At 36.7% G+C, this 13270-nt stretch overlaps 1 protein-coding gene across 3 annotated transcripts in view; it reads left to right on the forward strand.

Moving 5' to 3' along the window:
• Nucleotides 1–13270, forward strand: part of SMIM14 (small integral membrane protein 14) — a 68237-nt gene that overhangs the window by 26873 nt on the left and 28094 nt on the right. For all 3 annotated transcript variants that reach the window (XM_069494276.1, XM_069494274.1, XM_069494275.1), the window contains exon 2: nucleotides 2802–2911. In XM_069494276.1, the coding sequence (XP_069350377.1) occupies nucleotides 2837–2911 (75 nt within the window). In that variant the 5' untranslated portion in view covers nucleotides 2802–2836. The remainder of the gene's footprint in view (nucleotides 1–2801; nucleotides 2912–13270) is intronic.

A 13270-nucleotide genomic window follows, 5' to 3' on the forward strand; every position in this document is an offset into this window, starting at 1 on the left:
AAGGTTCATCCACGTTGTAGCATGTATCACAACTTCATTCCATTTTACAGCTAAATAATATTCCATTGTATGCATATACTTCATTTTCTTTATCCACTTATCAGTTGATAGACACTTGGGTTGTTTCCACCTTTTGGCTATTGCATATAATGCTGCTGTGAATATTTGGCAGACAACTATCAGCGTCCCTGTTTTCAAATCTTTTGGTTATATACCTAGGAGTGGAATTGCTGGATCATGTGATAGTTCTGTTTAACTTTTTGAGAAATGTCAAACTGTTTTCCACAACAGCTGTGCCATTTTACATTCCCACCAGTGATATCAGGGTTCCAATATCTCCACATCACTTATTTTCTGTTTTTTTTTTTTTTTTTATTGTAGCCATACTAGTAGTTGTATCTCATTGTGGTTTTGATTTGCATCTCCCTAATGATTACTGACATTGAGTATTTTTCATATATTTACTGATCATTTGTATATTTTCTTTGGAGAAAAGTCTATTCAAGTCCTTTGCCATTTTTAAATTGGGTTGTCTTTTTGTTACTGAGTTGTAAGAGTTCTTTTGTGTATTCTGGATATTAAATCCTTATCAGATAAGTAATTTGCAAATATTTTCTGTCATTTTATGGATTGTCTTTTCACTCTTAGTCCATTTATCTTTTATAGTATTTATTAGTTTCTACTTATAATTTCAAAAATATTTAGATTACTGTCTCTCCCTACCATTAGAATATGAACACCATTAGGGTAAGGACCATATCAGTTTTTGCTCACTTTTATATTTCTTTTTTTTTTTTTTTTGAGACAGAGTCTCACTCTGTTGCCCAGGCTAGAGTGAGTGCCGTGGCGTCAGCCTAGCTCACAGCAACCTCAAACTCCTGGGCTCAAGCGATACTCCTGTCTCAGCCTCCCAAGTAGCTGGGACTACAGGCATGCACCACCATGCCCGGCTAATTTTTTCTATATATATTTTTAGCTGTCCATATAATTTCTTTCTATTTTTAGTAGAGATGGGGTCTCGCTCTTGCTCAGGCTGGTCTCGAACTCCTGAGCTCAAACGATCCGCCCACCTCGGCCTCCCAGAGTGCTAGGATTACAGGCGTGAGCCACCGCGCCCGGCCTCACTTTTATATTTCTAATAAACCTAGCACAAGTGCTAAATATTTTTGAATGAATGAATGAAGTTCCTTTAGCCTAATTTATGAATTGTTGTATTGATCTATTTCATTTTTTAACCAAAGTGTTTTTTTACTCTTATTGCTATAATGAGCATTAATTTCACTCATTGTGATATAATTGACAAAGCAATAAACTATGCACATTTAAATGTACAATTTGATAAGTTTTGACAAAGGTATACACAATTCACATATATCAGACCATTTGAAGTTGTCCCACGCTCATTAATGCCCTATTCATGTTTTGTTTGTTTGTGTTTTAGAGACTGGATCTCGCAATATTGCCTGGGCTGGTCTTGAACTCCTGGGCTCAAGGGATCCTCCTGCTTCAGTCTTCTGAGTACCTGGGACTACTCATGTATTCACTCTTCTTTTCCTGTTATTTCATCTTTGATAGTTTTTATTATGTTTTCAAGTTCAGTAATATTTTCTTTTGTAATGTCTAATATGCTATTAAACCTATCTAGTATATTTTTCATCTCAAGCATTATGGTTTTCCTCTCTACAAGCCCAGTTGGGTGTTTTAAACATCTTTCATGTCTCTGCTTAATATAATCATTTTCTAACTCTTTCTCCCCAACTCAGGAATACCCCTGGGCTATGGTCTGGGTTTCTCCTTCTTGCATTTGGGCCTAGAAATTTCTCCAGGAAGTAAACTGGATAGGGTTTACATCATTTTTTTCTCTATCTCTCAGGAATCTCTATTCCTTGTTGCCTGATGTCCAATGTCTTGAAAATGATTGTTTCATGTATTTTGTCCAGCTTTTAAAAAATTGTTTTATAAATCTGATTGCCAGCACTCCATTTGGCCTCTCACTTGTTTTCTTTATTTTTTGGAATCTACCCAGCTATTTCCTAGCTACTGTCATTAATTTCCCCCTGTAAACCTTGGTATCATTTCAGATACCTCATTTTTTCTTTTTATATGGCTTTCTTGGGGGGGGGGGGGGTGTTAAGCGTACTTTAAATGTTTGAGCACTTAAAGAATTAAGGGCCGGGCAGGGTGGCTCACCCCTGTAATCCTAGCACTCTGAGAGGCTGAGGTGGAAGGATCACTTGAGGTCAGGAGTTCAAGACCCACCTAAGCAAGAACAAGACCCCCATCTCTACTAAAAATAAAAAAAGTTAGCTGGTATGGTGTCTTGGACTTGTAGTCCCAGCTACTTGGGGGACTGAGGCAGGAGGATCCCCTGAGCTCAGGAATTGGAGGTTGCAGTGAGCTGTGATGACACTACTGCTCTCTAGCTGGGGCAACAGAGTGAAATTCTGTCTCAGAAAAAAAAGAAGGAAATAATTGAGTAATTAAGCAGAGTAGGCTCTAGCATCTTCAGCATCATTCACAGGTAGGGGCGCTAGTTTAGAGCATCTGAAGACATCTGCATTTATAGGAAATTGGTCTGATGGCAGAAGGGGTAGCCAATTACTTGTATAGATTCAAAATTCATATGATAAATTTATAATTCATATAGGATTAGTAATGCATAGATATGGGTCATTAATAAATATGAACTATACATAGTTTAAGAAAACTATTATGAATCTATATAACATGAATTTGTCATAGCTCAAGAGAAAGAGTAACTCTGAATAGTAGTCTTATGATATTTTTTTCTTTCCTCCTAGATTTAAACAGTCAAGTAAAATCAAGCTGGGTAATCATGGCAGAAGGTGGATTCGATCCTTGTGAATGTGTTTGCTCTCATGAACATGCAATGAGAAGGCTGATCAATCTGGTGAGATAAACAGGACAGTCCTATTCAGAACTGATCTGTACCCCTTCTATCTTGTTTTTGTGAGAATATTGGTTATTGTGGGATTTGTATCTGATTGTCACTAAAAAGTATTTCATAATTGAAATTCCACAGTGGTATAAGTCATAATGATTAAAATATTTGCCAGCAATTCTTTTATTAGAGATGAAAACAGATTACTGTCTTTATGGTAGATTTATGTTAGTGAAATTTGCCATCATGGGTAGATAACACATTCATATACAGCCTTTTCAACTCTGTATCGCTACAAATAAAGTGTTTTTGGCTCTGCAGAATTTGTTTGCCCGCTAAGGTACTGTTAAGTCATAGTTCCTGTTATGATACAGTACAAATCCTACTCCAACATATGGTATGACAGTATAAAATCTCTATAATAAAACATTTCCAAATCCAAATCGATGATTTGACAGAAGTAGATTTCTGGACAACAGGGTTTGGATAGTCTCACTTAATCAACTGCAGTGAGATTTGAATTGGAGGTTTTTAAGGCTGTTTTAGTCTATAGGCTTAGATACAGGGCTGTTTGTACTTTATACTTCTTATGTACAAAATAAGAAATTTGACCATTATTAAAAGTGAAGTATATTCTTATTATATTACATATTATACAAGTTGAGTGTCCTTTATCCAAAATGCTTGGGACCCAGAAATGTTTCAGATTTCAGACTTTTTTCAAATTTTGGAATATTTGCATTATACTCACTGTTTCAGCATCCCTAATCTGAAAATCCAAAATCTGAAATGCTCCAAAGAGTATTTTCTTTGGGCATCATGCTGGAACTCAGAAAGTTTCAGATTTTGGAGCATTTCAAATTTTAGATTTTCAGATTAGAGGTACTTAATCTGTAACAACATTTTGTTGTAGTTTTAAAATACTATTTGTATGAGGGTATATTCTGATGGGTGAGTTAATAAAGGCAGGTACAAACATTTGCTCAAATATTTGAATTGTTGATAGTTAATAAGCAGGTTTTCTGCCAACTCAGTGTCTTTGCCTGTAATGAATGGAAGTATGTTTCTTGTGAATAATATACTTTTTTAGAGCCAGAATGCACTAGGACTTATGATCCTTATAAGGCTTCTTAAATCAGACTCTTGAGGGTATAGATATAATGGTATTGTCATATTTCTGATAACTTGACACAAAAATAGATGAGTGTGAGGACAGAAACATTTTTAAAAATATTTACTCCTGTTTGTTTATGAAGTGAATAGTTGATAGTTTTTAAGTCTAAATTTAATCAAACATAAGGCAAAAAATTTTTTCAAATCATTGTACTATTAGGAACAAAAAATAGCCTTCAAATTTAACTGTGGTAAATTTTCCCAGGGGATCACTTTTTAATGTCACTACCTCTTTTTATTTCTTAGTAGTATTTTTTATTTTTAATTTAGTATCATGCTTTTTTCTATTAGCTCTGCTGCTTTTTAGAAGTGGTTAAAACTAAGCCCTACTTTTTGTGATCCCCTGTACATTTCTAAGATTCTCTTTACTTTGGTAGTAGACTGTCAGGAAAGCCATGTTTAACTTTGTGTGTGTAGACACAGTTATTTAAATTAATCCATGCATGATAAAGACGTTATTTATGGCAATCTTGGTTTGAAATACTTTGGCATTATGTGAAAATAGGTTTGAGTTTTTACAAACCTTTAAAAAGTTCACGTTTTTAGTTATGCTGAATATTTTCACATAATATAAATTAATGATAGATGATCCTCTCATGTATAACGTGCTGATAGCAGTACTGAATATTGAGAAACTCATTTGATTCATGAAAGAAACTTGCAGATTAGGTTTGATAAACATTCCTTTGAATTGAATTGTGCTTATAATTTTTATTTCATGCATGTTTCTCCTTTTATTTAAATTCAGAATCAAGTGGCATTATTGAGTCATATCTATTTTGTTAGCATTTAAGTGCTTTCTAAACAAGGTCTCTAAGTTCAGGAATTCAAAGATTTATGTATCCTACTGTTTATGTTAGAATTATTTATAGTAGTGAAAAGTTATAATGTACCAGTAGGCACATTTATATGATGGAATCTTTTTTTTTTGAGGCAGAGTCCCGCTCTGTCACCATGGCTAAAGTGCCGTGGCATCAGCCTAGCTCACAGCAACCTCAAACTCCTGGGCTCAAGTGATCCTGCTGCCTCAGCCTCCCGAGTAGCTGGGACTACAGGCATGTGCCACCATGCCCGGCTAATTTTTTCTATATATTTTTAGTTGTCCAGCTAATTTCTTTCTATTTTTAGTAGAGATGGGGTCTTGCTCTTGCTCAGGCTAGTTTCAAACTCCTGAGCTCAAATGATCCTGCTGCCTCGACCTCCCAGAGTGCTAGGATTACAGACGTGAGCCACTGCGCCCGGCCTATATGATGGAATCTTAAACAGATGTTTTTATAAAATAATACCTTTGAAGAATATTTAATAGGGAAAAATATATATATTTATCAAATTAAAATATATATTTTTTATCAAATTGAAAAAGCAAGATATAAAAATGGTATTTAGTGTGGTCTTGCTTTTGTTTACACACACAGAATCATATATATATGTATATATAAAAACAGGTCACATACTAAGGATCAAGAAAATATATATATATACACACACACACACACACGCGCATGCACATGGGGAAAAAAGACTGGAAGTAAATATAACAAAATGTTAATAGTGGTGATCTCTGGATGGTAGAATTTGGGGAGAGAATTCTTTTATAGTTTCCTGTATTTTCTGTGATTGTATATCTTATAATCAGGAAAAGGTTATTTAACAAAAATTACCGATTTTTCATTTAACATCATCAGTATTCATTTATAATATACTAGGCTTTTCTACCTTTCATGTATACATTATCTTCTACTTTTTTAATTCTCAGGACCTTTTCTCTTAGTACCTGTTATCTTATAGCTTTATGGAACATTAAGCTAACTCACAGCATAGATTTTAAAAGCAATATATCAGAGGGTGTAATTTTTCTCTATTAGTTATAACTATGAGAATTTAAATCCCTCTGTGCTCAGGAAACTCATAGATGTAATAGTGATGTGTTCCAGTATGATGACAGAGCACAGATATAGTCTCACTTTTCTAACATTTAATTCATTCTTATAATAGAGTAACATCTCGTTAATTTCAAGTACTAATTTGGAATTTTTGTTATTTTTGACCTCGTGATAAAATTGAGTTTTCTTGGAAGTCAGAATGTCATCAATTTCTAAGGATTTAAAGTGCTAATAGAAAGTAGAAACCTGGGGAAACTTGAAAATTTTAATGATTATTTATGGGTCAGCTCAGTAGCTGTATACTGAGTTGTGGTTTGGTTTTGTCTATTCTGTGGAAATAGATGGCTTTGCTAATACATACAACTTAGGAGCAATTAGGATTTTATCATTAGTTCCTTTTCATAAATAATAAAGTATACTATATGCTACTATAAATAATGCTAAAGTAAAATGTACTATACATAAATCTTTTATGATTTTTTTTTAAGAGATGGAATCTTGCCATGTTGCCCAGGCTGGCCTCAAACTCCTGGCCTCAAGCTATCCTCCCATCTTACTTTTATGTATTATTTATGTTCCTTTCAATAAAGTTTTATTCATTCACAGTTTAAAGCTTACTTCTGCCAGGCATGGTGGCTTACACCTGTAATCCTAGTGACTCGGGAGGCTGGGGTGGAAGATTGCCTGAGGCCAGGAGTTTGATACAAGCCTGGGCAACATAGCAAGACCCCATCTCTTAAAAACAAAAAAGAAAAGAAATGTTAGCTGGATGTGGTGGCACACACCTGTAGTTCTAGCTACTTGGGAGGCAGAGGCAGAAGGATTGCTTAAGGCCAGGATTTCAAGGCTACAGTGAGCTATGATCACTCCACTGCATTGCAGCCTGGGTGACAGTGAGATGCCATCGCAAAAAAAAAAAAAAAATCAATCAATCAATCCAACTTCTTTTCCTGATTCAGTAATTATGTCAGTTAAGGTTCTTTATCATAAGTAATAGAAGTTCTGGCTGATTTAACGAGAAAAGGGCTTATTAAAAGGATATTATGTGGCTCACGTTGGAGAACCTGGCGTGAAAAATGAGTAGGATGAAAGGGAGGATAAATCGTCAAAATGAGAGCCAAAGTCATGCCCCAGTGCTAGTTGGACCAAGATACTGCTGCCTCTGGATTCCAGACTTTTGTATATCCAACTGTTGGTACATCATCTCTATTTGGATAACTCATAGACATTTTACATGTGTGTAATCAAACTTATCTTGCTTCCAAGCTCATACTTCTCTCAGTCTTCCTATTCATTTCATTATCTGATTGCTCAGGCAACAACTTTGGGTCATCTTTAACCCCGTTCTTTTAACCCCATATCTGATACAGAAACAAATCCTTTTGGCTCAACCTCAAAAATATATCCAGAATCCAGCCATTTCTCACACCTGCAATGCAATATCCTGGTCTAATCTACCATTATCTCTTGTCTGGATTACTACTGCATTTTGCCTCTTTATAGATCTCCTTGCTTCTTCCTGCCTGTCAGGCCCCACCCCCTTCAAATTTAATCTCACTACAGCAGCTGAAGTGATCCATTTTAGATAAGTCAGCTAAATGTTCCTCCTTTGCTCAAAATCTTATATTAGCTCCTATGAGACTCAGAGTGGAAAAAAAAAAAAAAATTTACATGGCCCTGAATAATCTGTCCTCTTTGTTCTAACAATTCTGGATGCCTTGCTATTCCTGGAAAACAGGTCACATACTAAGGATTGAGAATCTGAATGACTTTAGACTCCTCAACAGCAAAATTATAAACTAGAAGGCATTGACACAATGACTTCAAAATTTTGAAGGGAAATTACCAATCCAGCATTCTGTATCCAACTGGACGAACTATCAGTCAAGGTGTGGGGACTCCTTCAAAAATTTTACAAGTGCACTTTCATAGGAAGTTACTTTCATTTTCACCAAAATGAAGGCATATGCCAAGAAAGAAGACTAAAAAGCGAAGGGTAGAAAGCAAGAGATCCAGCACATATGAGAAGAAAAATACCTTCCAGGATAATGGTGAAGGGACATCCCAGGGTGGCACCCGTGCACCAGGACTACAGGGCAGCTGGCTTAGTTGGGAGGGGCCCATGGCTCTGGAAAAGACTTTTTTAGAAAGATGAATTGATAGAATACCTCATGAGTTTAGACATCTTATGATCTAGATAACTGGAAACAAGTTGTGAAAAGTCACGGAAAGCCAAGTAAATGGGGAAAAAAAAGAATATTATTGACTGTAAAGAAATAGAAGAAAATAGAACAGAAAAGAAAAGGTAATTACAGTACAGTTTACCGTGTGGCTCAACTATGAAGAGCATTTACATAGTCATCGTAATATGATAATTCGAGTATTGAACTAAACAACTTTATGATATAACAATTATTAGGAGATGAGAAGAGTGTTTAAAGTGGGGTCAGGGAAGGAGAACTAGATCTTTAATCTGTACTGGTGCATCTGTAGATATTGCATAACACTAAAAACATCATGAAGTACAATAATGCCTATTTATATATTAAGTACATGGAGGTAAATATTAAAAGAATCGGCTAAAAGTTAAAGATGGTTGCCTCTGGAGAGGGAAATGGGTAAGAAGGATGAGGAACTGTTCTTTTTCAGAACAAACCTTGTAAATTGTATATGTGAATAATTAAGACAATTTAAAACTATCAAAATAAAAAGCAAAACGCTCCAAGTTCGGTGAGTACAAAGAGGAAATAATGGACCTTATCTGTTTGTCTTTTCCCCTCTATGGAATATAAAGTGACTGGCATAGGCCTTTGATACCCGGCTAAAACCATGAGAATTGCTTTATTTAAAAAGTGGGAGATAATGCATGGGGAAGGCTCCTAGCTGGATGCTAAGGACCAAGAGGGAAGCAAAGGTAACCCCAGCCTGCCCCAGTGGTTGTAAAGTGGAAGGAAGAGGAAGAACGCTTGGTTCAGGAATGAAACGTCCTATAAAGCTTTGGAATGAAGCCTTCCCTGCTTTGAGAGTTAAGAGTCTATCTAGCCTGCCTGCATGCTTCCTTGGTTAGGGAAACCGTTTTTATACTCTAACTGTTCACTGAGCTAGTCCTTCATTAATAAATATGAGCAGAAAAACAAACAAAGCAGTTGAAGAAATAAAAGAAGACCATGATGTACTCAGGCACAGCTACATGAGAAGATGAGATAGTTAGATACTTTTAATATATAAAAAATCATGAATGTTATGGCTATAAGTGCAGACTCATACATGTTTGTTTTGTTGGTCTTCAGTGACAATGATTTTCTGAAATGATGGACAATTCTTAGTAAAGTTTTTTTTTTTTTTTTTTTTTTGAGACAGAGTCTCACTCTGTTGCCCGGGCTAGAGTGAGTGCCGTGGCGTCAGCCTAGCTCACAGCAACCTCAGACTCCTGGGCTCAAGCGATCCTCCTGTCTCAGCCTCCCGAGTAGCTGGGACTACAGGCATGTGCCACCATGCCCGGCTAATTTTTTGTGTATATATATTTTAGTTGTCCATATAATTTCTTTCTATTTTTAGTAGAGACGGGGTCTCACTCTTGCTCAGGCTAGTCTCGAACTCCTGACCTTGAGCGATCCACCCTCCTCGGCCTCCCAGAGTGCTAGGATTACAGGCGTGAGCCACCACGCCCGGCCCTTAGTAAAGTTTTAAATAAAACTAATTATCTTCCCTGATTTAAGTGCTAAAGTCTAATGAAATTCCTTGAAAAATTAAGTATTGAGTAAAACCGTCTAAAAATTACTTTGTGTTTTTCAGTGAAATGGAGTTAGTGTATAGGCTCATTTTTTTCACTTTTGTGAATGTCTGGCAGGACATTTTTAAGTCATGTAACAACCAAAAATCTGCCTCTCAGATATCTAGAATGCCCTGGCAGGTACTACTGATGCATTTGAGAACCTTAGAATAGGAGGAGAATCAGGGTTAAAAAAAAAAAAAAGAAAAAAAGAAAACTCAAATAAGCTTATGAAACCAGGCAAGAATAATAAAGAGGGGAAACATAGTTAATACAAAACATACAGTAGAACGTTATGTGTGAGTGGAGTATATTTCCCTATTAAAAGAGATTGGAATTTTAAGGTGCTATTTACAAGGAAGACAGCCACTGAAAACAAAATACTGTAGAAAAGTGATAAAAGAATGGAAAAAACCATCCAAAGAATGTGATACTCTTAATCTCAGACAAAATACAAATCAAATACAAACAATCAAGTGAAATACAGGAATAGTATTAACAAAAGATAGGAGTTGGCTAGTACAGTGACTCACGCCTATAATCCTAGCACTCTGGGAGACCAAGGTGGAAGAATTGCAGAGCTCAGGAGTTAGAGACCAACCTGAGCAAGAGTGAGACCCCATCTCTACTAAATATAGAAAATATTAGCCAGGCAGGGTGGCAAGTGCCTGGAGTCCCAGCTGCTTGGGAGGTTGAGGCAAGAGGATCGCTTGAGCCCAGGGGTTTGAGGTTGCAGTGAGCTACCATAACGCCACTGCACTTTACTGCACTCTACCCAGGGTGACAGAGTGAGACTCTGTCTCAGGAAAAAAAAAAAATCATCAAGAAGATATGAACCTTTATGTCTTGAACAACAGAGAATGCAGAAACTATTAGAAATACAAGGAGAAACTGGTATTTTAAAAGTATCAGAGAAATGCTAAGGAAAGCCAGAAATGCTTTTGCAAGGGTGTATGTATGAGTGAGTGACAGCATAGTATGTTTGTAAATGCATAAAAGAGGTTCAAAGTGATATACCTCAGACAGGTTACAGTGGGGAAGATTTGAAGGGGGCCTAGCCCGTTGAAAGCCTCTGATGTAAGTAGTAGGATTTCCTTTTACAAATGAGCAGAGGCACATTCAACCCTTACAGGTCAGCTCCAGGCCCTGTGCCGTCTCTTTTTAGCATCATGTTCTGCTCCACTGCCTGTTGGTCTCCTTCAAGGACCTTAAAAAGCACTGTATATGGGATTAAGGGTGGAGTAGGAGAAAGGAGCAAGAGGCAGATTCTTCATTGTATTTTTACATTTTAAAACCATATGAATGCATTACCTATTTAAATAATTAACTGAAACATATTATAAAACTTTCTAAGCATCTTCAAAGGCATTATAAGTAGTACAGTTATATATAAAAATTAGCAATATAGAAGACTTTTTCACTAAAGAAAAATTTTAAATGCCACTATAGTTATATGATTTGAAAAATATATGTATTCTACCTTGTTGGGTTTTCAGTAGTTCTAATAAGACTTTCTTCTCTTTTACCTTCTTTCATATATAAATTGGTGGGACTTAGTCTCATCAGAATGCAAAAAAAAAAAAAAAATCTGTAAGAATAGAAAAAACTTATACCGTTCCTAAGGGTTTATGGACACAAACAGTTCAAACTCCTCTTTACTGCTGCGTCATCAGGACTTATGTAAGTTTTAGTACAAAGAATTTAAGTCTGATTTTCATTCATTTTATTGTCTGTCTGCAATATGGAATGTAAAGCAAATGACTGCCTAACTGTATTATTATAGGGGTATTTAAAATTCTACATTGTAAACAAACAATGTTTAAATTCAAGGCTGATATGAGTGTAGTACAAAGAATGCCCATTTTGGGGTGCTCGTGACAAAGCTTTACTTACTCTCTTGGGATGTGTCCTTCTTATGATTCGATTACATGATTGAGTTACAGGAGTGTTAGATTATTCTTAATGCAGTTGTATTTTGCCAAGTGCATGTATGCTTCTGTTTGTCTCAGAAATGTTCAGAAACATTAAAAAAAAAAAAAAAAAAATGGATGGCCGGGTGCCGTGGCTCAGGCCTGTAATCATAGCACTTGGGAGGCTGAGGCGGGAGGATCATTTGAACTCAGTCAGGAGTTCGAGACCAGCCTGAGCAAGAGCAAGACCTCTTCTCTACTAAAAAAATAGAAAGAAATTAGCTGGACAACTAAAAGTATATAGAAAAAATTAGCCGGGCATGGTGGCGCATGCCTGTAGTCCCAGCTACCTGGGAGGCTGAGGCAGGAGGATTGCTTGAGCCCAGCAGTTCGAGGTTGCTGTGAGCTAGGCTGACGCCACGGCACTCTAGCCTGGCAAGAGAGTGAGACTCCGTCTTAAAAAAAAAAAAAAAAAAAAAAGAGGTATTATCTTGTATTACTGACAGTTTTTCTTTTCTGATAATACATTTGGCCCTCTGTATCCTTGGGTTCTGCATCCACGGATTCAGGCAACCATGGATCAAAAATATTAGAAAAACAGGAAACATAAAAAATACCAATACAACAATAAAAATAATATAAATAATAAAACAATAACAACTATTTACAATAGCCTTTACGTTCTATTAAGTGTTACAAGTAATCTAGAGATGATTTGAAGTATACAGGAGTATGTGCATAGGTTATATGCAAATACTATACTTTTTTTTTTTTTTTTTTTTTTTGAGACAGAGTCTCGCTTTGTTGCCCAGGCTAGAGTGAGTGCCATGGCGTCAGCCTAGCTCACAGCAACCTCAAACTCCTGGGCTCAAGCAGTCCTTCTGCCTCAGCCTCCCGAGTAGCTGGGACTACAGGCATGCGCCACCATGCCTGGCTATTTTTTTTTTTATATATATATTTTTAGTTGGCCAGATAATTTCTTTCTATTTTTAGTAGAGACGAGGTCTCGCTCTTGCTCAGGCTGGTCTCGAACTCCTGACCTCGAGCAATCCACCCGCCTTGGCCTCCCAGAGTGCTAGGATTACAGGCATGAGCCACCGTGCCCGGCCAAATACTATACTATTTTATATAAGGGACTTGAGCATTTCGATTTTGGCACCAAGGGACAACTGTACTCTAATTAGAGGGTTTTTTTTGGGGTTTTTTTTGTTTTTTTTGAGACAGAGTCTCACTCTGTTGCCCAGGCTAGAGTGCCGTGGCATCAGCCCAGCTCATAGCAACCTCAAACTTCTGGGCTCAAGAGATCCTCCTGCCTCAGCCTCCTGAGTAGCTGGAACTACAGGAGTGCACTACCACACCTGGAAAATTTTTCTATTTTTTGTAGAGCCAGGGTCTTACACTTGCTCAGACTAGTCTCAAACTCCTAACCTCAAGCAATCCTCCCGCCTCAGCCTCCCAGAGTGCTAGAACAGGCGTGAGCCACTACATGAGTCTTAAAATCAGATCTTTACCATGTCACATATAATTCTGTGTTTTATTCAATATGAGAACATGCCCAGTGAGTGATAAATACAGACTTTTAGTGATGCAGCAGTATGATTCTACTATGTAAGTAGAAGGATGCCAGCAT

Source organism: Eulemur rufifrons, chromosome 19, assembly GCF_041146395.1.
Source record: "Eulemur rufifrons isolate Redbay chromosome 19, OSU_ERuf_1, whole genome shotgun sequence".
NCBI classification, from domain to species: Eukaryota; Metazoa; Chordata; class Mammalia; order Primates; family Lemuridae; genus Eulemur; species Eulemur rufifrons.